Source organism: Electrophorus electricus, chromosome 3 (genome assembly GCF_041902795.1).
Source record: "Electrophorus electricus isolate QZ-2024a chromosome 3, ASM4190279v1, whole genome shotgun sequence".
NCBI classification, from domain to species: domain Eukaryota; kingdom Metazoa; phylum Chordata; class Actinopteri; order Gymnotiformes; family Gymnotidae; genus Electrophorus; species Electrophorus electricus.
The window spans coordinates 39,773,260-39,795,391 of NC_137499.1; the positions used below are offsets into that span (position 1 = coordinate 39,773,260).

Consider the following 22,132-nt stretch of genomic DNA (forward strand, 5'->3'; position numbering starts at 1 on the left):
TTCCCGTTCCAAAACGAGAGCGGGATCAGCATACGAGATAAACTGCCCACCGTCTACCTCACAAGTACAGAGCATATCAACTATATAAGCACATAGAAACCCAAATAATTAGTCTTTGACGAATTCACATATGTAATTATGGCATATTACTGAGTCAAAATAAGCTAAGGGATAGTTTCGCTTCTTTAAAATCAAAAAGCAAAATTGCTTTTCATTCTTCCTCTTTCTGTTATGAGCAACTCATAACAGTTCCGTATGTCAGGTATTCAAGCGCATGTGGCCTAGCAAAAGTAGGAACCCCTTGGAATGATCTGAAAATCTCAGGTAGTGTCTGTACTGAATAATAAATATTTATCAATAAGAATTTATACAGTCCAGTGATTTCCATCTTCAGCGTAGGGAGTGGCAGGCCATGGCGAAGGGCGGGCTGAAGACCAACCCTTCGCGTTGCCATGGCCACGTGTCTTTGTTTTGGTTTTGTCTCCTGCTTGCCATGTGAATGTGTTTCCCTCTCTAATGACCCAGAGTATTCGATCACTGCATCCACATGTTCCCTCTCGCAGTTTTATTAATCCTCTGATTTTATGAACTTCCCGGCCACACCGCTCTCCCTTCACTTCCTGACATTTCTCTTTGTTTCTCCAACGCTCGTGCGAATCAGACCAATTAGAATAAAGCAAGCTGATGCGGCCACGCCCACCACTGACGCAAGACCACAGCGGGGGAAAGTTCTGGACGGACCACGTTTTTTCTGTTGCTTTTACTCGAATGTCCTACTGAAACTAATCTAAGTAAAAACACGTTTAATGAATACCTTTTGTATACAGATTTATTGAACAATATAACATATACAGCAGTCCTTAAATGTGGGGAAATAGGAAACGTTACGTTGGCCCGGAATGACTGAAGTAATTTTATGATAAAGTAAAACATTTATTTATAGTCATTTACATAGCCTATGTGGTTCCGCTTTCCCATTTATGTCCCATTTTCCAACTTGTTTGGTTATTTGTTGGTATTGTCCCCTTTCAGACCATCCTGGATCTTTGTTTCATTTCTACGGACTAATTCGGTCTCAGAGACATCAGTAGTCTACAGTTGGACTGGCGGCGTCGCTGGCTGACTCGCGGTTGGTGAGCTCGCGCAATGGAGAAACCTCTAGAACTGTCGCGAGGTGAACGGGGGCGTTACCTGCTTGAATATAAAGCGCGAGCGGCAGCTCGTGGAAGACACAGCGTTCACGGACAGGTAACTAACGCACGAGCGAGGAGGAGTAAACCAACGGCTTTAACAGGGCAAGTTGAGTACAAAGGAGAGAAGAAGTCCTTTTACCCTGAAGAGATCTCCTCCATGGTCCTGGTGAAAATGAAGGAAACTGCAGAGGCCTACCTGGGTCAGAAGGTAACCAACGCTGTTATTACTGTACCTGCCTACTTCAATGACTCTCAGAGGCAAGCAACCAAATTTGCTGGTGCGATTGCTGGGCTGAACGTCCTAAGGATAATCAATGAGCCCACAGCTGCAGCGATCGCCTACGGCCTGGACAAAGGCAAGCAGGGAGAGCGCAATGTGCTGATCTTTGACTTAGGAGGGGGTACGTTCGATGTGTCCATCCTGACTATTGAAGATGGCATCTTTGAGGTGAAAGCAACAGCAGGAGACACACACCTGGGTGGGGAGGACTTTGACAACTGCCTGGTCAACCATTTTGTGGAGGAGTTTAAGAGGAAGTGCAAGAAGGACATCAGCCAGAACAAGCGTGCACTGAGGAGATTGCGCACAGCCTGTGAGAGGGCCAAGAGAACCCTGTCCTCCAGCTCTCAGGCAAGCATCGAGATCGACTCCCTGTATGAGGGCATTGACTTCTACACTTCTGTTACCAGAGCACGTTTTGAGGAGCTGTGCTCTGACCTGTTTAGGGGAACACTGAATCCTGTGGAGAAAGCCCTTAGAGATGCCAAAATGGACAAATCCCAGATCCATGACATTGTCTTGGTTGGAGGTGCTACGAGAATCCCCAAAATCCAGAAACTTTTGCAGCCTTTCTTCAACGGCAAAGAGTTGAACAAAAGCATCAATCCAGATGAGGCAGTGGCTTCCGGTGCCGCAGTTCAGGCTGCCATCTTAATGGGCGACACATCTGGAAATGTCCAGGACCTGTTGCTGCTGAATGTGGCCCCGCTGTCTCTGGGCATGGAGACCGCAGGTGGAGTCATGACCGCTCTCATCAATGGCAACACCACCATCCCCACCAAGCAGACCCAGATCTTCAGCACATATGCAGACAACCAGCCCGGTGTTCTGATCCAGGTTTACGAAGGTGAAAGAGCCATGACAAAAGACAACAACCTGCTGGGGAAGTTTCAGCTGACGGGCCTCCCACCTGCACCTCGAGGAGTCCCTCAGATTGAGGTGACCTTTGACATTGACGCCAATGGCATTTTGAATGTGTCGGCAGTGGACAAAAGCACTGGCAAAGTGAACAAGATCACCATCACCAACGATAAGGGCAGGCTGAGCAAGGAGGAGATTGAGAGGATGGTGCAGGTTGCAGACAAACATAAGGCAGAGGATGACCTGCAGAGAGAGAAGATTGCTGCTAAGAACACTCTGGAGTCCTATGCCTTTAACATGAAGAACAGTGTGGAAGATGAGAACTTGAAGAACAACATCAGTGAGGATGACAAGAAGAAAGTCATTGAGAGGTGCAACCAAGCCATCATGTGGCTGGAGAACAACCAGCTGGTTGTAAAGGAGGAGTACGTACATCAGTTGAAGGAGCTGGAGAAGGTGTGCAACCCCATCATCGCCAAACTGTACCATGGAGGGATGCCAGCTGGAAGCTGTGGAGCTCAGGCCCGTGCCCGCTCAGGGGCCGGCACCCAGGGGCCCACTATTGAAGAGGTCGATTAGGGACGTGAACTTCTTGTATGGACTCAGAGTGCTCTTTTTGAATTAGTTTCTCCTGAAGAAAATGTTGTTGCCTGTATTGTTCAGTTGTGCTTCACAGCATGTGGAGAATTAGCTGATGTGGACAATAGCATCTTTTGTCATTGCTAGTGCATTAATAACGTTTAGAACCTTGTAACACTATCAATATGTGAGATTTGTCATTACAATGTTTTTCCAGTGAAACATTTTACAAAAAGGTAAATATTACGGTGTTGTAAATATTCATCTAAATATATTTTGATATTTATTGTTAATAAAATGATCTGGACAAAATGGCTTAAATTTGTGGTCTTGACAGTCCATAATGTAATCTTTCTTATGAAAATAAATATATTAAGAAGAAAAACTAAGGAAACATAAAAAACATTTTTAGCTTTTTGAGCTCCTGAAATCTAATTAAATAAATGTAATTAAACTGAAATGGTGTGTTAGTCCTACAAATACTCAGCAGCACTATATGTGAAGCTCACATCACATTAAATTATATACCTTTTTTTTTTTTCATAATTGACCCCTTTTTTGTTTCATCAGTGCTAGAAGGCATGATTTACTAATCACTATAGTTACAGGGGTGCATGTGTATGTGTGGTTTCTGCTGTACAATATACAATATAAAAAGAAGGAAAAACTTTATATTCACCGTATATAAAAGATAATAAATAATACTGGATTCTGTTATATTTTGTATGTAAAGTATAATAATAATGTAAAGATGCCCAAACAGAACACGTATTGCATCTGAGACAGAAAGTGCAGACTGCACCTGGAATCCACCAGAGCCAAACTGTAATGTGGACATTGTGTGGTCCAACTGTGGCCATGCAGATGATGATCATGACCAAGGTAACTACTGTCATCCACTGCTTGAGGCTCACCTAACTTGGTGGTAAGCTACCATCAGACAGTATGCTTGCAGATGTAAATGCAGCAATAAGCACAATACCAACAACCTGTATAACTGAAACCAACAAACTGGTATATACCACTGCTATAGTTATGCTCAAGATCCTAGGATACAGTATACAAGCAACAGGCCACTTCCTCTGTGCCCCTTGAAATCGGAAACTTCAAACCAAGATAAAGCCAACTCGAAGTCAGCAAAATGACAGATCTTCAGAAGGGCATAAAGATCAAAGGTGGGGCCTGGTTACAGAAGAAATACAATGGGTGGCCCATAACTTAAGATCTAGTCTGGTAAACAAAGATCAAGAGGTCAAAAGAGAGGTCAAGACGCTTTTTATTGTCTTAGTAGCTATAAACATACAAATATAAATAATGTTCTTCCAGGACCGTGGGGAGAGAGACCCTGAGGACCTTTTCGGCTGTTCATTCTATTCTCCTCGGGGTTTTGCCATCTGAGACAGAGCAATTCCCAAACCAGGTAGTGAAGCAGCTGCTCAGGATGCGCTCTATTGTAGAACATGGTGAGGATAGTGGTAGGGGGATGAGCTAGAAGTAGGAATTACTGCTGGGTTTTCTTGGCTATGGAGCTGGTTTTGAGGGTCCAGGTGAGGTTCTCTGCTAGGTGGACACCAATGAACTTGGTGCTTGTGATGATTTCCACAAAGGAGCTGATATTGATATTGACTGGATATTGATATTGACTGGAGATTGATCACCATGTACTTTCCTAAAGTCATCCACCATCTCTTTAGTTTTTTCCACATTCAGAGACAGTTTCTTGACTTTGCCACTGCACTTCCTCTCTGTATGCTGACTCATCATCCCGCTGATGAGACCCCCCCACAGTCTTGTCATCAGTGAACTTGATGACGTGGTTCAAGCTGTGCATCGCTGCAGTTTTGGGTCAGCAAAGTGAACAACAGTGGACTGAGCACACAACACTACGGGTAACAGTGTTCAGTGTAGTGGTGCTGGAGACATTGATCCTGATCCAGACTGATGGGGATTTCCCAGTCAGAACAGCATTCTAACGTATGTGTCTTTTTGTTCAGATGGATAAGGGTCAGAGGAAGAGTTGGAGCAATTGCATCATCTGTTGAATGGCTGGGATGATATGGGAACTGTAGATAAACAACACTGGTGTGCAGTCTGTGGAGATACACAAAAGAAGAGACAGCCAAAAAGTAATGGCCTTGTTTGGGTTGGGTCCTTGCCTGAGCCTGGGTGGGTTGGCTGGCCCAGGGTGGTGGCCAGGTCCCCGCATATATTTAATACTAGTTCTGGTTGAAGCTCTGTTGTGTCAGTGCCTGACTGTATGTGCCCTTTTGGAGCCAAGCCAACATCATTATTTCTCATTAACATCACGTAGACTAGCATTAAGGTTCCGTTTCTTGTCCAGCATTAATGTTACTTGTCCTGTAATAGAATTGTAGAGAGAACAGGAACACATGAGCATCAGCTAGAGAAGTGCTGTTACGCAAAAAAAAGAAAAAAAAGCCAAATAATAAAATGTAGACGTGCCGGTCCTGCGTACCAGTGAGTACCGGCCTACTTTGAGCTCTGAGTAGGAGAGACTGTTGGGGTGGCACCGATGAAGATGAAGAGGAGGACAGCAGTGATGAGCTTGATCAGTGAATAGTGATGAGATACTGATGCTTTACCATACAAAAGATGGAAAAGGAACCTATGTCAGAGAAACCAGGTATAGGTTACACTGAACATTCTGCATGCCTAAACAAAAAATATTTCATTGGGGGCTTCTTTTGGGTAAGACATTTTGTTGTTATTTCTAGATTTCATTTGCTGTTACATGTACCAGCACATGGGTGCCCATGGGTTTGTGTCCACAGGTGCAGACTGTGGAAAAGGGGGGTGATGACTTCCCTTTAAAGAGCTGGCCCCGGGTCCATGAAGATTGGCTTCATTCTCTTTTCAGACAGGAACTATGTCTCCTGGGAGCCCACATGCTCTTTTGGTCTCTCTCATAATAGAAATTTGTTGTGCTAGGCATTTCTGATTAGCATTTGACATTTTTTGTTGATCTGCAGAACACATAACATGTATAACCATTAATTGTTCATCAGTGGGTTTATAACATTTTATAAGTATTAATTGTTCATCAGTGGGTTTATAACATTTTATAACCATTAACTGTTCATCGGCCATTCCAGATTCTTGAACAGCACTCAGTATATTAGACTGTTCTCTAGTGCTTTCTGGAATCATCTAGCAGTTGGTGACATTTGCATGCACCAGATGTTTGTGTGCCAAGTTGTTTGAATAATGCAAACAACAAACAACTCTTAGCACCCAATGTTACACTATTACACTAAGATCTGTTACAATAACTATTATACTTCATTGTCAGTAGAAATGTTTTAGTATACAGCAAAACATAGGCTATGTGACTTAATGATTCTAAGACCATTTCAGTTCTTTCTAGTCTCATCATCATTAGGAAAGTGTTAGGTGCAGTGAGGAACTTAGTATTAGTAAGATAGCCTACATGTATTGGGAGACTCAACACTACAATGACAATGCTAAACAAATAGTTCAAAAAAAGCCAGAAATTAAATAGGTCTAAGAAAACATACAGAGAAGTGATGTGAGGTGATATCTGAGCATCATGTTCTTAGCAAATCAAACAAAGCAACTAAAATGAAAGCAAGCAGCTTATATTAATGTAATAAATGAGGCTCAGAGTGGTGAGAAGGATCCATATGCAGGTAAGGGGTTTTAACAAAAGGAGCACAAAACAGGGTACGGCCAAAAATCAAGGTCCAAAGGCAAAAACAGGGTCAAAACCAGAATGAACGCAGAGGAAAAAGGGGCAAATGTATGAGTCAAAAGTGAAAAAACACGAGTACAGTCCAAGGCACAAGAACAACAATAGCAGGTAGCAAACACTTGGCCGGGCTGTTCATCCTTGAACCAAGGACTGAGTCCTCTAGAGGCCTTTGACTGAGGCGCCTAGAGGCCTGTCAAAGAGGCCTCCTAAGGATTTATGCTGAAGCCTACAGAGCAGAGTAAAAGAAAACAAAAGTAACTGGGAAATGACCTGCACTATTTCTCCTTTTGATTGCTGATGTGGGTTTCTTTTTCATGAACATTCCTGATTCTGGTTTTAAAAAACGTTGCTTTACAAACATCGCTGTTATGTTTTGGAAGTTATTTACGGTTCCAGGCTAAACTAAAGTCAGTACGGGGCTGCCTATCCACGAATTCTCAGTGAGAAGGAATGAAGCCCAACAACGTCTCCTGATGTTCAGTGCTTACCACTCAGACAAAGGCAATTATCTTAGGATGGCAGGCCTAGTGAGACTAAGTGACTATCCTACCATGAAGCTTGTGAAGTGTTATTTAATACATTCCGTGAAATGTAGCAAATTAATTTGTATCCTAAAATTCGTGAAATATTTTTGATAAAACAGGTCAGTGAAATTAACTGATTTTCTTCTGAAATTAGTAGAGTCCTACTAATAAAGCGCTAGGCCTAATGGCACGGTCCATTATGACGTCACATCGTTGTGACATCACTATGTGGCTACAAAAAGGTATAAATACGGTCATTTCACGAGACAAGTTTTAAAGCTTTGAAACGTGTCCGATTTGAGGCAGGAACTTTCACCGTTGGTGTGTATACATACATTTACATAGATACTGTTAGCTAATTAATTTCTTCCATTAATTCTTATCTGTGGATAGACGGTATGCTACTTGACCTTATTTACGGATAAGCCGTTCACCCAGCGAGGTGGAGATTACAGGGCGTAAAGCAACACAGCACACGATAAAGGCAAACCGCCCGACTCCGTTCTGATCGTATCTGATCTTTTCGACTGGCTAACTGCTAGTGTAAGGTTTTATCCACCGGTCACAAGCTAAATTTTCCACAGGACCGTCCGTAAAATTTACGCCTAGACGGGAACAGGTGTATGTTCAGATTTCATAGGCAGCGTCTTTGGGAACAGTTTTAAACGTTGCGATAGCAGGGTGGCTGCGATGCAGACATCGTTGCAGTTCTTCTGATGTCTAGCTATAACAACGCAGGCCTGATTCAGAGACTTAGGAGCAAATTGGTAACCGAGGTAACCGTTGTTGTTACACTGCTTTGTTTAGAGGTCAGTGTGGTTTATATGAACTATGTAATTCGATTGATTTATGTATTTCACTGTCGGTGGGTTTTGTTTTGCTCTATACTTGGTAATCTAGTAGGAAACAGCGAACTATCTTGCCACAGTGAGTACGAGTAGCAATTTTGCTACGTAGCAGCGCAGGTTGCTTAGCAACGGTCATTATTACGCCTGTTAAATGGGCGCGTGCATCGCGACTGGTCTTGGTGAAACAAGCGTGTATTATTTCGTCATTGTGTCAACAAAATATTAGCGCGAACGTGTTCCGATTGTCATTAAGAAGATAATGCGATTAGATTTATAGACCAAAACAACTTCTTCATCGAATTATATGTTACAATTGACGCGAAATCAAGCTTGTAAGGAAATACTTATATTTTCTTAATACAATTTTAAGAAGTGTTGGGGATAAAATCACGCAGCTCAGATATTGGTAATTATTGGCATTTGTCTCGGGTATTTCCAAAGCTGTGCCTCATGAGCTGAAAACTAACTTTGTGGTTTACCATGTTACCCTGGTTTTAAACTGACACGGATTTTCGTTGAAACAGAATCCATCCTTTTACGTATAGAGTAGACATCGGCACCAACCCCCCACATCGCAGTGTGAGTATTCCTTTTCCACCTGGGACACCACAAGGCAGCGGATGAGGGGACGCCGGGAAAGTGGCCGAGGAAGACGAGGGAGGAGCAGCAGACACTGAAGGAGGCGAGAGATGCGGCAGCTTCTCCTGCACATGAGAGTAAATATCTATTTTCATCAAGCAGTCATTTTATGCATCATCTCTACTATAGGTTTTCTGTTTATCTGTCCGGAGTTGGTATTCTCAAAGCGTTCCAGTCTTAATACCATGGTAACCAGAATGAAGTCATTTTAATAACGCTTCCTTTAATATGTCAGAATAGTCTTGGCTTTGCAATGGGAAACATTCAATTTTGTGTAAGATACATAAGTAGCAGTCTGAGACTATAAACAAGAGACAACTCAAATTAATAGTGAATCTGAGAAGGTATGATGTTAGGAAGAACACACTTTAATAGCAAAAGCAAATCTATTCACAGCCACTTATATAAAAAACCCCATCTGTTTTCAACACACAATCAACGTTTTCAATCATGAAGCAAAGTGACGGGAATCGGGAACCAGTTCCAAATTGTCCAATCCATCACAATTATACGACGCCGAGATAAACACTTGTTTTTAGCAATGCTTTTCTGACAGTGGGTCAAACATCCTTTACTTTCATCCATATTAGACGAAGATGGACAGACTGTTGCTCCAGCCAGCTTCAAAACTTATCGTCAGCCCCAAGCTGAAAGCTCCGTCTCATGTTTGCTGCACAACAACGGGGAGTGAGCGTGCGGCAAGGGCGAACACATCAATGTGCCAGGCAGGCAGACAGGGAGGGAGGCAGGCAGAAAATGAGGGAGGGAGTCTAAGGAGGCAGGCAGACAGGAAAGAAGGGAGGGATGGAGGGAGGAAGGATGGGGAGGCAGGTATTCAGACAGATAGGCAAGGAGGGAGGGGAGCTGGGGAGTGAAGGAGAAGGCAGGCAGGCAGTGAGGGAGGGAGGGTGGGGAAAGAGGAAGGGAGGTAGACTGGGGTTAGATGTGGCCAAATGAACAGCATGTATCATGAACCTCCGCGCGGAGTCTGGGTCTCCATGCTACTTGTCCAGTCACATGTATTGACACTGTCTCCCTGGAGTCTGGGTCTCTATTCAAATCTTCCAGCTCCAGGTGTCCCCAGCCTCCACCAGGAGTCTGGGTCTCCATTCAAATCCTCTGGCTGTATGTATCCCCAGCCTCCATCCGGAGTCTGGGTCTCCATGCTGCTTGTCCAGCCGCATGTATCGACACTGTCTCCCTGGAGTCTGGGTCTCTATTGAAATCCTCCAGCTCCGCATGTCCCCAGCCTCCACCAGGAGTCTGGGTCTCCATTCATATCCTCTGGCCATATGTATCCCCAGCCTCCATCTGGAGTCTGCGTCTCCATGCTGCTCATCCAGCCGCATGCTCACCAGGGTCTCCCTGGAGTCTGGGTCTCCATTCCAATCCTCTGGCTGTATGTATCCACAGCCTCTCCCTGGAGTCTGGGTTTCCATTCCAATTGTCTGGCCGCATGTATTCCCAGCCATCCGCTGGAGTATAGGTTACATGTTGCTTCTCTGGCTGCATGTATCCCCAGCCTCCCTCTCTTCCTACCACCCCAGCCTTCCCTCCCACCCTGTCTGCCTGCCTGCCTCACTCCCGCCCCAGCCTCTCTCACTCCCTCCCTACCTGCTTGCCTTCTTGCCTGCCTGCTTGCGTCCCCAGCCTCCCTCCCTCTCTCGCTGCTGGCCTCTCTTCGTCCCTAGCCTCCCTCACTCCATCCCTGCTTGCTTGCGTCCCTCCCTCTTGCCCTGCCTCCTCGGCCTTCCTTACTTACTTCCTGCCTGCCTGCCTGCTTGCCTCCCCAGCCTCCCTCCCTCCCTCCATGCATGCATGCATGCCTGCCTGCCTCACCCGCCTTCCTCCTTCCCTGCCTGCCTGTCTGCCCAGCCTCTCTCCCTCCTTGCCTGCCTGGTTACGGACCTCCAAACCCTGCCATCGCTGAGCTCAGTCAAGCAGGACGTCCCGTTCCCCAGGTAAATATGCTGCATTAGAGTAACATTAACACAATGTAGGCAGGCTTATCAACTTATTTCTCTGACTAAACGAAAATGAACACCGTGCAAACATCCTCTACTTTCATCCATATTAGACAAGGATGGACAGACTGTTGCTCCAGCCAGCTTCAAGACTCATCGTCAGCCCCCAGCTGAAAGCTCCGTCTCATGTTTTCTGCAGAACGATGGAGAGTGAGCGTGGCAAGGGTGAATGCTTCGCTGTGTCAGGCAGGCAGGGAGGAACGGAGGGAGGGAGGGAGGAAGGATGGGGAGGCAGGCATGCAGACAGATAGGCAAGGAGGGAGGGGAGCTGGGGAGTGAAGGAGAAAGGCAGGCAGGCAGTGAGGGAGGGAGGGTGGGGAAAGAGGAAGGGAGGTAGACTGGGGTTAGATGTGGCCAGATGAACAGCATGTATCATGAACCTCCGCGCGGAGTCTGGGTCTCCATGCTGCTCGTCTGGCCGCATGTATCCACATAGGCTCCCCAGAGTCTGGGTGTCTATTCAAATACTCTGGCCGTATGTATCCCCAGGCTCCATCCGGAGTCTGAGTCTCCATGCTGCTTGTCCAGTTGCATGTATTGACACTGTCTCCCTGGAGTCTGGGTCTCTATTCAAATCTTCCAGCTCCGGGTGTCCCCAGCCTCCACCAGGAGTCTGGGTATCAATTCAAATCCTCTGGCTGTATATATCCCCAGCCTCCATCTGGAATCTGGGTCTCCATGCTGCTCATCCAGCCGCATGCATCCCCAGGGTCTCCTTGGAGTCTGGGTCTCCATTCAAACATTCTGGCCGTATGTATCCCCAGCCTCCACCCAGAGTCTGGGACTCCATGCTGCTTGTCCAGCTGCATGTATCCCCAGTCTCTCCCTGGAGTCTGGGTCTCTATTCAAATCGTCCAGCTCTGGTTATACCCGGCCTCCACCCGGAGTCTGGGTCTCCATTCTAATTGTCCAGCCGCATGTATTCCCTGCCTTCCCCTGGAGTACGGGTCACATGTTACTCGTCTGGCTGCATGTATCCACATAGGCTCCCCAGAGTCTGGGTGTCTATTCAAATACTCTGGCCGTATGTATCCCCAGGCTCCATCCGGAGTCTGAGTCTCCATGCTGCTTGTCCAGTTGCATGTATTGACACTGTCTCCCTGGAGTCTGGGTCTCTATTCAAATCTTCCAGCTCCGGGTGTCCCCAGCCTCCACCAGGAGTCTGGGTCTCAATTCAAATCCTCTGGCTGTATATATCCCCAGCCTCCATCTGGAATCTGGGTCTCCATGCTGCTCATCCAGCCGCATGCATCCCCAGGGTCTCCTTGGAGTCTGGGTCTCCATTCAAACATTCTGGCCGTATGTATCCCCAGCCTCCACCCAGAGTCTGGGACTCCATGCTGCTTGTCCAGCTGCATGTATCCCCAGTCTCTCCCTGGAGTCTGGGTCTCTATTCAAATCGTCCAGCTCTGGTTATACCCGGCCTCCACCCGGAGTCTGGGTCTCCATTCTAATTGTCCAGCCGCATGTATTCCCTGCCTTCCCCTGGAGTACGGGTCACATGTTGCTTGTCTGGCTGCATGTATCCCCAGCATCCTTCTCTTCCTACCACCCCAGCCTTCCCTCCCACCCTGTCTGCCTGCCTGCCGCACTCCCACCCCAGCCTCTCTCACTCCCTCCCTAGCTGCTTGCCTTCTTGCCTGCCTGCTGGCCTCCCTTCCTCCCCTGCCTCCCTCACTCCCTCCCTGCTTGCTTGCCTGTATGTCTCTCCAGCCTCCCTCTCTGCCTCCTCGGCCTCCCTCAGTTCCTGCCAACTGCCTGCTTGCCTCCCCAGCCTTCCTCCCTCTTTCCACGCCAGCTTCCCAGCCTCCCTCCCTCCCTCCTCAGCCTCCCTCCGTCTCTCCCTATTGGCCTCCCTGCTTGCCGCACTCCCACCCCAGCCTCTCTAACTCCCTCCCTACCTGCTTGCCTCCCCAGCCTCCCTCCTTCTCTCCCTGATGGCCTCCCTTCCTCCCCTGCCTCCCTCACTCCCTCCCTGCTTGCTTGCCTGTATGCCTCTCCAGCCTCCCTCTCTGCCTCCTCGGCCTCCCTCAGTTCCAGCCTACCTGCCTGCTTGCATGCCTGCCTGCCTCTGCAGCCTTCCTCCCTCCATTCCAACTTTCCTCCCTCTTTCCCTGCCTGCCTATCTGTCTGCCTCCCCAGCCCCACTCCCTCTATCCCTACCTGCCTCCCCAGCCTCTCTCCCTCCTTGCCTGCCTGCATGCGGACCTCCCAAGCCTGCCATCGCTGAGCTCAGTCACGCAGGACGTCCCGTTCCCCAGGTAAATATGCTGCATTAGAGTAACATTAACACAATGTAGGCAGGCTTATCAACTTATTTCTCTGACTAAACGAAAATGAACACCGTGCAAACATCCTCTACTTTCATCCATATTAGATGAGGATGGACAGATTGGCATCACTGTGCCCATCACAGATGAAGAGGAGGAAGAGGACTACACTCAGATCACTATGATCATGTGGCCTGAATTAAAACATGAAGCTTCAATAAAGCCAACTAAACCATTAAACTAAACCGTTTGATTGTACTACTACTACTACTAGTACTACTACTACTATTAATAATAATAATAATAATAAGTAAACTTTAGTTGTATAGGGCTTTTCAAAACTTCAGAACAAAATAGTACACACAAGATAAAAAACAGTACAAACATAATGGTAATGCACTGGATAATAAAATCATAGAACATAAAACCTGATCAAATTGAGTGTACAATATAAACAGTGAAATAAAAGTTGCAAGATGGATAAAACTACACAGATTTACAATATAAAAAATATTTATGGTCCATGTAATTTTCAGATGCCCAAACTGTGATGGAGTTTGCAGATCTGCACTCTTCTAAACTATTTAGAATGAAACAGCTCAAAATCATTTATGACAAGCCCCACCCGGCAATCCCCACCCGCCAATCCTGCCTCTCTTCACATATACTCAGCAGCAGTATATGTGAAGCTCACGTCATATTAAATATATGGGTTTTTTTTTTGTTCGTTTGTTTTTTTAATTAATTGACCGCCTTTATGCTTCTTCAGTGCTACAAGAGTCATGATTTACTAATGACTAGTTACAGGGGTGCATGTGCATGTGTGGTTTCTGCTGTATGGAAGCAGTTATGCATTTGGAACAACACCACGACTTTTAATTTAGCCTTCTTAAATGTGTCAGTGATGACAAGAACTGGTTGTCAGTGATGACAAGAACATTTCACCTTATATGTCTTGTTCAGTGGTGGTCAGGTTTCAGCCTTCCTTACTTTGGCCATATCTCTGAGTACTGAACACCTTGTACTTCTGGGCACTCCAGATAGGTTGCAGTTCTGGAATATGACAGCACTGGAGGATAATTGGTTCCTGGTCGCTGCACTTTTGATTCTTCTCAAATCTTTGGCAGTTAATTTCCGTCTTTTTTTCTCAACACGTTTCTTGCGACCCTGTTGACTATTTGCAACAAAACCTTTGAGGGTTCTGTGATCACGCCCCAACAGCTTAGCAATTTTAAGAGTGCTACATCCCTCTGAAACACTTTTTGCAATTTTTGACTTTTCAGAGTTAGTTAAATCTTTTTTGGCCCATTTTTGGCCCTGAAAATCTACACCCTGGTACTGATGTTAGGCAGTCAGACTTGTGTTCCTAATTCAAACTGTGACCTTTCATACTACATATTTGTAGCCAGTACCCATAAACCATTTTTGTAAGAAACACAGTGCTGTTAGCTTGATTAGTAGAGTGGGTATGATGTCAGCCAGAAGGACCGCCTGAAGACAGAGAGAAGAATTATAGCATATGACAGAACAGACACAATAATAGGTCTGTAAGCATACCAACACATCTTTACAATAAGCCAATTAACTTGCATCATGGCACAGTTCAAAAAAAGAAAATAACTAGCACATGTAATGACAGTGTGTTGATAAAACTATCAGGGTATGGGACACATACAGGATGCATCATTCGTTTCTGTGCATGCGAGAGACTTACTGCAGTTGACACAGGGTTGCAGTCATAGCGACTCGAGTTGCTGCTGTTTCCACTCTTTGTTTGCTGCAGACCTGGTGCTGGAGTCTACAAAATACACAGGGCAACACACTCAGCCAACTCAGCATGTACCCTCTGCTACCAGGCAACTTCATCAGCATTTATGGCATTTATCAGATGGCTCTTTTCCAGAACAGCTTACAAAAGTGCTTCAGTGCATTTCCTGTACAGATAGCCACACTGAGGTAGGCATTCAGTATGAGAAATTTTAGATGCCATTTATTAATTTTATTCTGGCAAATTAAATTATTTATTGTAATTGTGTGACAAGATAATTTTTCTGCAGGCAACTAGGCACACTGTAATACAGGCAGACAAGCATATACAGACCTATAATTTGCACGCACTGTTGTGTTCTGAGATTCCTGTTGTTTTAAAATGTCTTGGGCAGCACTCAGCATAACCACGTAGGCAAAGTTATTACACAGTCCCAGTAGCCCCCCCCCCCCCCCCCTACCTAAGGACACATCATCAATCTCATGACACGTACCAGACAGTTCAGTTAGCTAGCTTGCTACTGTTTGGCTAAACATCAACTTACCAAACATAGCTAATGTTAGCTACTTACCCTCACTAACGGTATCAGGATCAGCATCAACACTCTCTGATATGTTCATGACAAATGCTGTAAAACCGATAACTGACACGTCTGACGGTGTTGATATCTAGCTACTGCTAACTAGCTAACCTAGTTATAGGTAAGAAATAGCTAAGCTACTTAATGTGAAATTCTGATTTCTTTGAGGAATTCAGTAAAGGTTAACGCCATAGATATGTAAGATGCTGGCATGCTCCATGAGACGGAAGATGTATATCTAAGCAGTCCCGAGGAGGACAATGAGCAGCCTTCAACATCTGAGGCAGGTAACTTTGGGTCATTTCGTGCCAAATCCCCTTAGGAGAAAAGGTTTCGTTAGTGAGGTCAGGTAAGATCATGTAGGTGTATGCCAGTGTTTTAGGTCTTTTTTCCCCAAAAATTGGGAATGAAAAAAGTCACAATTAGTATTTGTTTTCCTCACCAGGTCCACAAAGTTAGTGACGTTCAGGGGCCTTGTTCCCGTTCCAAAACGAGAGCGGGATCAGCATACGAGATAAACTGCCCACCGTCTACCTCACAAGTACAGAGCATATCAACTATATAAGCACATAGAAACCCAAATAATTAGTCTTTGACGAATTCACATATGTAATTATGGCATATTACTGAGTCAAAATAAGCTAAGGGATAGTTTCGCTTCTTTAAAATCAAAAAGCAAAATTGCTTTTCATTCTTCCTCTTTCTGTTATGAGCAACTCATAACAGTTCCGTATGTCAGGTATTCAAGCGCATGTGGCCTAGCAAAAGTAGGAACCCCTTGGAATGATCTGAAAATCTCAGGTAGTGTCTGTACTGAATAATAAATATTTATCAATAAGAATTTATACAGTCCAGTGATTTCCATCTTCAGCGTAGGGAGTGGCAGGCCATGGCGAAGGGCGGGCTGAAGACCAACCCTTCACGTTGCCATGGCCACGTGTCTTTGTTTTGGTTTTGTCTCCTGCTTGCCATGTGAATGTGTTTCCCTCTCTAATGACCCAGAGTATTCGATCACTGCATCCACATGTTCCCTCTCGCAGTTTTATTAATCCTCTGATTTTATGAACTTCCCGGCCACACCGCTCTCCCTTCACTTCCTGACATTTCTCTTTGTTTCTCCAACGCTCGTGCGAATCAGACCAATTAGAATAAAGCAAGCTGATGCGGCCACGCCCACCACTGACGCAAGACCACAGCGGGGGAAAGTTCTGGACGGACCACGTTTTTTCTGTTGCTTTTACTCGAATGTCCTACTGAAACTAATCTAAGTAAAAACACGTTTAATGAATACCTTTTGTATACAGATTTATTGAACAATATAACATATACAGCAGTCCTTAAATGTGGGGAAATAGGAAACGTTACGTTGGCCCGGAATGACTGAAGTAATTTTATGATAAAGTAAAACATTTATTTATAGTCATTTACATAGCCTATGTGGTTCCGCTTTCCCATTTATGTCCCATTTTCCAACTTGTTTGGTTATTTGTTGGTATTGTCCCCTTTCAGACCATCCTGGATCTTTGTTTCATTTCTACGGACTAATTCGGTCTCAGAGACATCAGTAGTCTACAGTTGGACTGGCGGCGTCGCTGGCTGACTCGCGGTTGGTGAGCTCGCGCAATGGAGAAACCTCTAGAACTGTCGCGAGGTGAACGGGGGCGTTACCTGCTTGAATATAAAGCGCGAGCGGCAGCTCGTGGAAGACACAGCGTTCACGGACAGGTAACTAACGCACGAGCGAGGAGGAGTAAACCAACGGCTTTAACAGGGCAAGTTGAGTACAAAGGAGAGAAGAAGTCCTTTTACCCTGAAGAGATCTCCTCCATGGTCCTGGTGAAAATGAAGGAAACTGCAGAGGCCTACCTGGGTCAGAAGGTAACCAACGCTGTTATTACTGTACCTGCCTACTTCAATGACTCTCAGAGGCAAGCAACCAAATTTGCTGGTGCGATTGCTGGGCTGAACGTCCTAAGGATAATCAATGAGCCCACAGCTGCAGCGATCGCCTACGGCCTGGACAAAGGCAAGCAGGGAGAGCGCAATGTGCTGATCTTTGACTTAGGAGGGGGTACGTTCGATGTGTCCATCCTGACTATTGAAGATGGCATCTTTGAGGTGAAAGCAACAGCAGGAGACACACACCTGGGTGGGGAGGACTTTGACAACTGCCTGGTCAACCATTTTGTGGAGGAGTTTAAGAGGAAGTGCAAGAAGGACATCAGCCAGAACAAGCGTGCACTGAGGAGATTGCGCACAGCCTGTGAGAGGGCCAAGAGAACCCTGTCCTCCAGCTCTCAGGCAAGCATCGAGATCGACTCCCTGTATGAGGGCATTGACTTCTACACTTCTGTTACCAGAGCACGTTTTGAGGAGCTGTGCTCTGACCTGTTCAGGGGAACACTGAATCCTGTGGAGAAAGCCCTTAGAGATGCCAAAATGGACAAATCCCAGATCCATGACATTGTCTTGGTTGGAGGTGCTACGAGAATCCCCAAAATCCAGAAACTTTTGCAGCCTTTCTTCAACGGCAAAGAGTTGAACAAAAGCATCAATCCAGATGAGGCAGTGGCTTCCGGTGCCGCAGTTCAGGCTGCCATCTTAATGGGCGACACATCTGGAAATGTCCAGGACCTGTTGCTGCTGAATGTGGCCCCGCTGTCTCTGGGCATGGAGACCGCAGGTGGAGTCATGACCGCTCTCATCAATGGCAACACCACCATCCCCACCAAGCAGACCCAGATCTTCAGCACATATGCAGACAACCAGCCCGGTGTTCTGATCCAGGTTTACGAAGGTGAAAGAGCCATGACAAAAGACAACAACCTGCTGGGGAAGTTTCAGCTGACGGGCCTCCCACCTGCACCTCGAGGAGTCCCTCAGATTGAGGTGACCTTTGACATTGACGCCAATGGCATTTTGAATGTGTCGGCAGTGGACAAAAGCACTGGCAAAGTGAACAAGATCACCATCACCAACGATAAGGGCAGGCTGAGCAAGGAGGAGATTGAGAGGATGGTGCAGGTTGCAGACAAATATAAGGCAGAGGATGACCTGCAGAGAGAGAAGATTGCTGCTAAGAACACTCTGGAGTCCTATGCCTTTAACATGAAGAACAGTGTGGAAGATGAGAACTTGAAGAACAACATCAGTGAGGATGACAAGAAGAAAGTCATTGAGAGGTGCAACCAAGCCATCATGTGGCTGGAGAACAACCAGCTGGCTGAAAAGGAGGAGTACGTACATCAGTTGAAGGAGCTGGAGAAGGTGTGCAACCCCATCATCGCCAAACTGTACCATGGAGGGATGCCAGCTGGAAGCTGTGGAGCTCAGGCCCGTGCCCGCTCAGGGGCCGGCACCCAGGGGCCCACTATTGAAGAGGTCGATTAGGGACGTGAACTTCTTGTATGGACTCAGAGTGCTCTTTTTGAATTAGTTTCTCCTGAAGAAAATGTTGTTGCCTGTATTGTTCAGTTGTGCTTCACAGCATGTGGAGAATTAGCTGATGTGGACAATAGCATCTTTTGTCATTGCTAGTGCATTAATAACGTTTAGAACCTTGTAACACTATCAATATGTGAGATTTGTCATTACAATGTTTTTCCAGTGAAACATTTTACAAAAAGGTAAATATTACGGTGTTGTAAATATTCATCTAAATATATTTTGATATTTATTGTTAATAAAATGATCTGGACAAAATGGCTTAAATTTGTGGTCTTGACAGTCCATAATGTAATCTTTCTTATGAAAATAAATATATTAAGAAGAAAAACTAAGGAAACATAAAAAACATTTTTAGCTTTTTGAGCTCATGAAATCTAATTAAATAAATGTAATTAAACTGAAATGGTGTGTTAGTCCTACAAATACTCAGCAGCACTATATGTGAAGCTCACATCACATTAAATTATATACCTTTTTTTTTTTTCATAATTGACCCCTTTTATGTTTCATCAGTGCTAGAAGGCATAATTTACTAATCACTATAGTTACAGGGGTGCATGTGTATGTGTGGTTTCTGCTGTACAATATACAATATAAAAAGAAGGAAAAACTTTATATTCACCGTATATAAAAGATAATAAATAATACTGGATTCTGTTATATTTTGTATGTAAAGTATAATAATAATGTAAAGATGCCCAAACAGAACACGTATTGCATCTGAGACAGAAAGTGCAGACTGCACCTGGAATCCACCAGAGCCAAACTGTAATGTGGACATTGTGTGGTCCAACTGTGGCCATGCAGATGATGATCATGAAGAAGGTAACTACTGTCATCCACTGCTTGAGGCTCACCTAACTTGGTGGTAAGCTACCATCAGACAGTATGCTTGCAGATGTAAATGCAGCAATAAGCACAATACCAACAACCTGTATAACTGAAACCAACAAACTGGTATATACCACTGCTATAGTTATGCTCAAGATCCTAGGATACAGTATACAAGCAACAGGCCACTTTCTCTGTGCCCCTTGAAATCGGAAACTTCAAACCAAGATAAAGCCAACTCGAAGTCAGCAAAATGACAGATCTTCAGAAGGGCATAAAGATCAAAGGTGGGGCCTGGTTACAGAAGAAATACAATGGGTGGCCCATAACTTAAGATCTAGTCTGGTAAACAAAGATCAAGAGGTCAAAAGAGAGGTCAAGACGCTTTTTATTGTCTTAGTAGCTATAAACATACAAATATAAATAATGTTCTTCCAGGACCGTGGGGAGAGAGACCCTGAGGACCTTTTCGGCTGTTCATTCTATTCTCCTCGGGGTTTTGCCATCTGAGACAGAGCAATTCCCAAACCAGGTAGTGAAGCAGCTGCTCAGGATGCGCTCTATTGTAGACCATGGTGAGGATAGTGGTAGGGGGATGAGCTAGAAGTAGGAATTACTGCTGGGTTTTCTTGGCTATGGAGCTGGTTTTGAGGGTCCAGGTGAGGTTCTCTGCTAGGTGGACACCAATGAACTTGGTGCTTGTGATGATTTCCACAAAGGAGCTGATATTGATATTGACTGGATATTGATATTGACTGGAGATTGATCACCATGTACTTTCCTAAAGTCATCCACCATCTCTTTAGTTTTTTCCACATTCAGAGACAGTTTCTTGACTTTGCCACTGCACTTCCTCTCTGTATGCTGACTCATCATCCCGCTGATGAGACCCCCCACAGTCTTGTCATCAGTGAACTTGATGACGTGGTTCAAGCTGTGCATCGCTGCAGTTTTGGGTCAGCAAAGTGAACAACAGTGGACTGAGCACACAACACTATGGGTAACAGTGTTCAGTGTAGTGGTGCTGGAGACATTGATCCTGATCCAGACTGATGGGGATTTCCCAGTCAGAACAGCATTCTAACGTATGTGTCTTTTTGTTCAGATGGATAAGGGTCAGAGGAAGAGTTGGAGCAATTGCATCATCTGTTGAATGGCTGGGATGATATGGGAACTGTAGATAAACAACACTGGTGTGCAGTCTGTGGAGATACACAAAAGAAGAGACAGCCAAAAAGTAATGGCCTTGTTTGGGTTGGGTCCTTGCCTGAGCCTGGGTGGGTTGGCTGGCCCAGGGTGGTGGCCAGGTCCCCGCATATATTTAATACTAGTTCTGGTTGAAGCTCTGTTGTGTCAGTGCCTGACTGTATGTGCCCTTTTGGAGCCAAGCCAACATCATTATTTCTCATTAACATCACGTAGACTAGCATTAAGGTTCCGTTTCTTGTCCAGCATTAATGTTACTTGTCCTGTAATAGAATTGTAGAGAGAACAGGAACACATGAGCATCAGCTAGAGAAGTGCTGTTACGCAAAAAAAAGAAAAAAAAGCCAAATAATAAAATGTAGACGTGCCGGTCCTGCGTACCAGTGAGTACCGGCCTACTTTGAGCTCTGAGTAGGAGAGACTGTTGGGGTGGTACCGATGAAGATGAAGAGGAGGACAGCAGTGATGAGCTTGATCAGTGAATAGTGATGAGATACTGATGCTTTACCATACAAAAGATGGAAAAGGAACCTATGTCAGAGAAACCAGGTATAGGTTACACTGAACATTCTGCATGCCTAAACAAAAAATATTTCATTGGGGGCTTCTTTTGGGTAAGACATTTTGTTGTTATTTCTAGATTTCATTTGCTGTTACATGTACCAGCACATGGGTGCCCATGGGTTTGTGTCCACAGGTGCAGACTGTGGAAAAGGGGGGTGATGACTTCCCTTTAAAGAGCTGGCCCCGGGTCCATGAAGATTGGCTTCATTCTCTTTTCAGACAGGAACTATGTCTCCTGGGAGCCCACATGCTCTTTTGGTCTCTCTCATAATAGAAATTTGTTGTGCTAGGCATTTCTGATTAGCATTTGACATTTTTTGTTGATCTGCAGAACACATAACATGTATAACCATTAATTGTTCATCAGTGGGTTTATAACATTTTATAAGTATTAATTGTTCATCAGTGGGTTTATAACATTTTATAACCATTAACTGTTCATCGGCCATTCCAGATTCTTGAACAGCACTCAGTATATTAGACTGTTCTCTAGTGCTTTCTGGAATCATCTAGCAGTTGGTGACATTTGCATGCACCAGATGTTTGTGTGCCAAGTTGTTTGAATAATGCAAACAACAAACAACTCTTAGCACCCAATGTTACACTATTACACTAAGATCTGTTACAATAACTATTATACTTCATTGTCAGTAGAAATGTTTTAGTATACAGCAAAACATAGGCTATGTGACTTAATGATTCTAAGACCATTTCAGTTCTTTCTAGTCTCATCATCATTAGGAAAGTGTTAGGTGCAGTGAGGAACTTAGTATTAGTAAGATAGCCTA

The 22,132-nt window shown here is 45.0% G+C and overlaps 2 protein-coding genes across 2 annotated transcripts; both read left to right on the forward strand.

Annotated features, from left to right (window-relative positions):
• Positions 1 to 1,146: 1,146 nt before the first annotated feature.
• Positions 1,147 to 3,055, forward strand: LOC145653871 (heat shock 70 kDa protein-like). Its single transcript, XM_081708483.1, has one exon. The coding sequence runs from the start codon at positions 1,147 to 1,149 to the stop codon at positions 2,911 to 2,913; it is 1,767 nt and encodes a 588-aa protein (XP_081564609.1). The 3' UTR covers positions 2,914 to 3,055.
• Positions 3,056 to 16,919: 13,864 nt separating this feature from the next.
• On the forward strand, positions 16,920 to 18,828 carry LOC145653872 (heat shock 70 kDa protein-like). Its single transcript, XM_081708495.1, has one exon. It carries the CDS (start codon positions 16,920 to 16,922, stop codon positions 18,684 to 18,686), a length of 1,767 nt encoding a protein of 588 aa, XP_081564621.1. The 3' UTR covers positions 18,687 to 18,828.
• The last annotated feature ends 3,304 nt before the right edge of the window (positions 18,829 to 22,132 follow it).

Bases quoted from the DNA above. Each gene is read 5' to 3' on its own strand.
- LOC145653871 (XM_081708483.1), top strand. From the start codon at position 1,147: ATGGAGAAACCTCTAGAACTGTCGCGAGGTGAACGGGGGCGTTACCTG.
- LOC145653872 (XM_081708495.1), top strand. From the start codon at position 16,920: ATGGAGAAACCTCTAGAACTGTCGCGAGGTGAACGGGGGCGTTACCTG.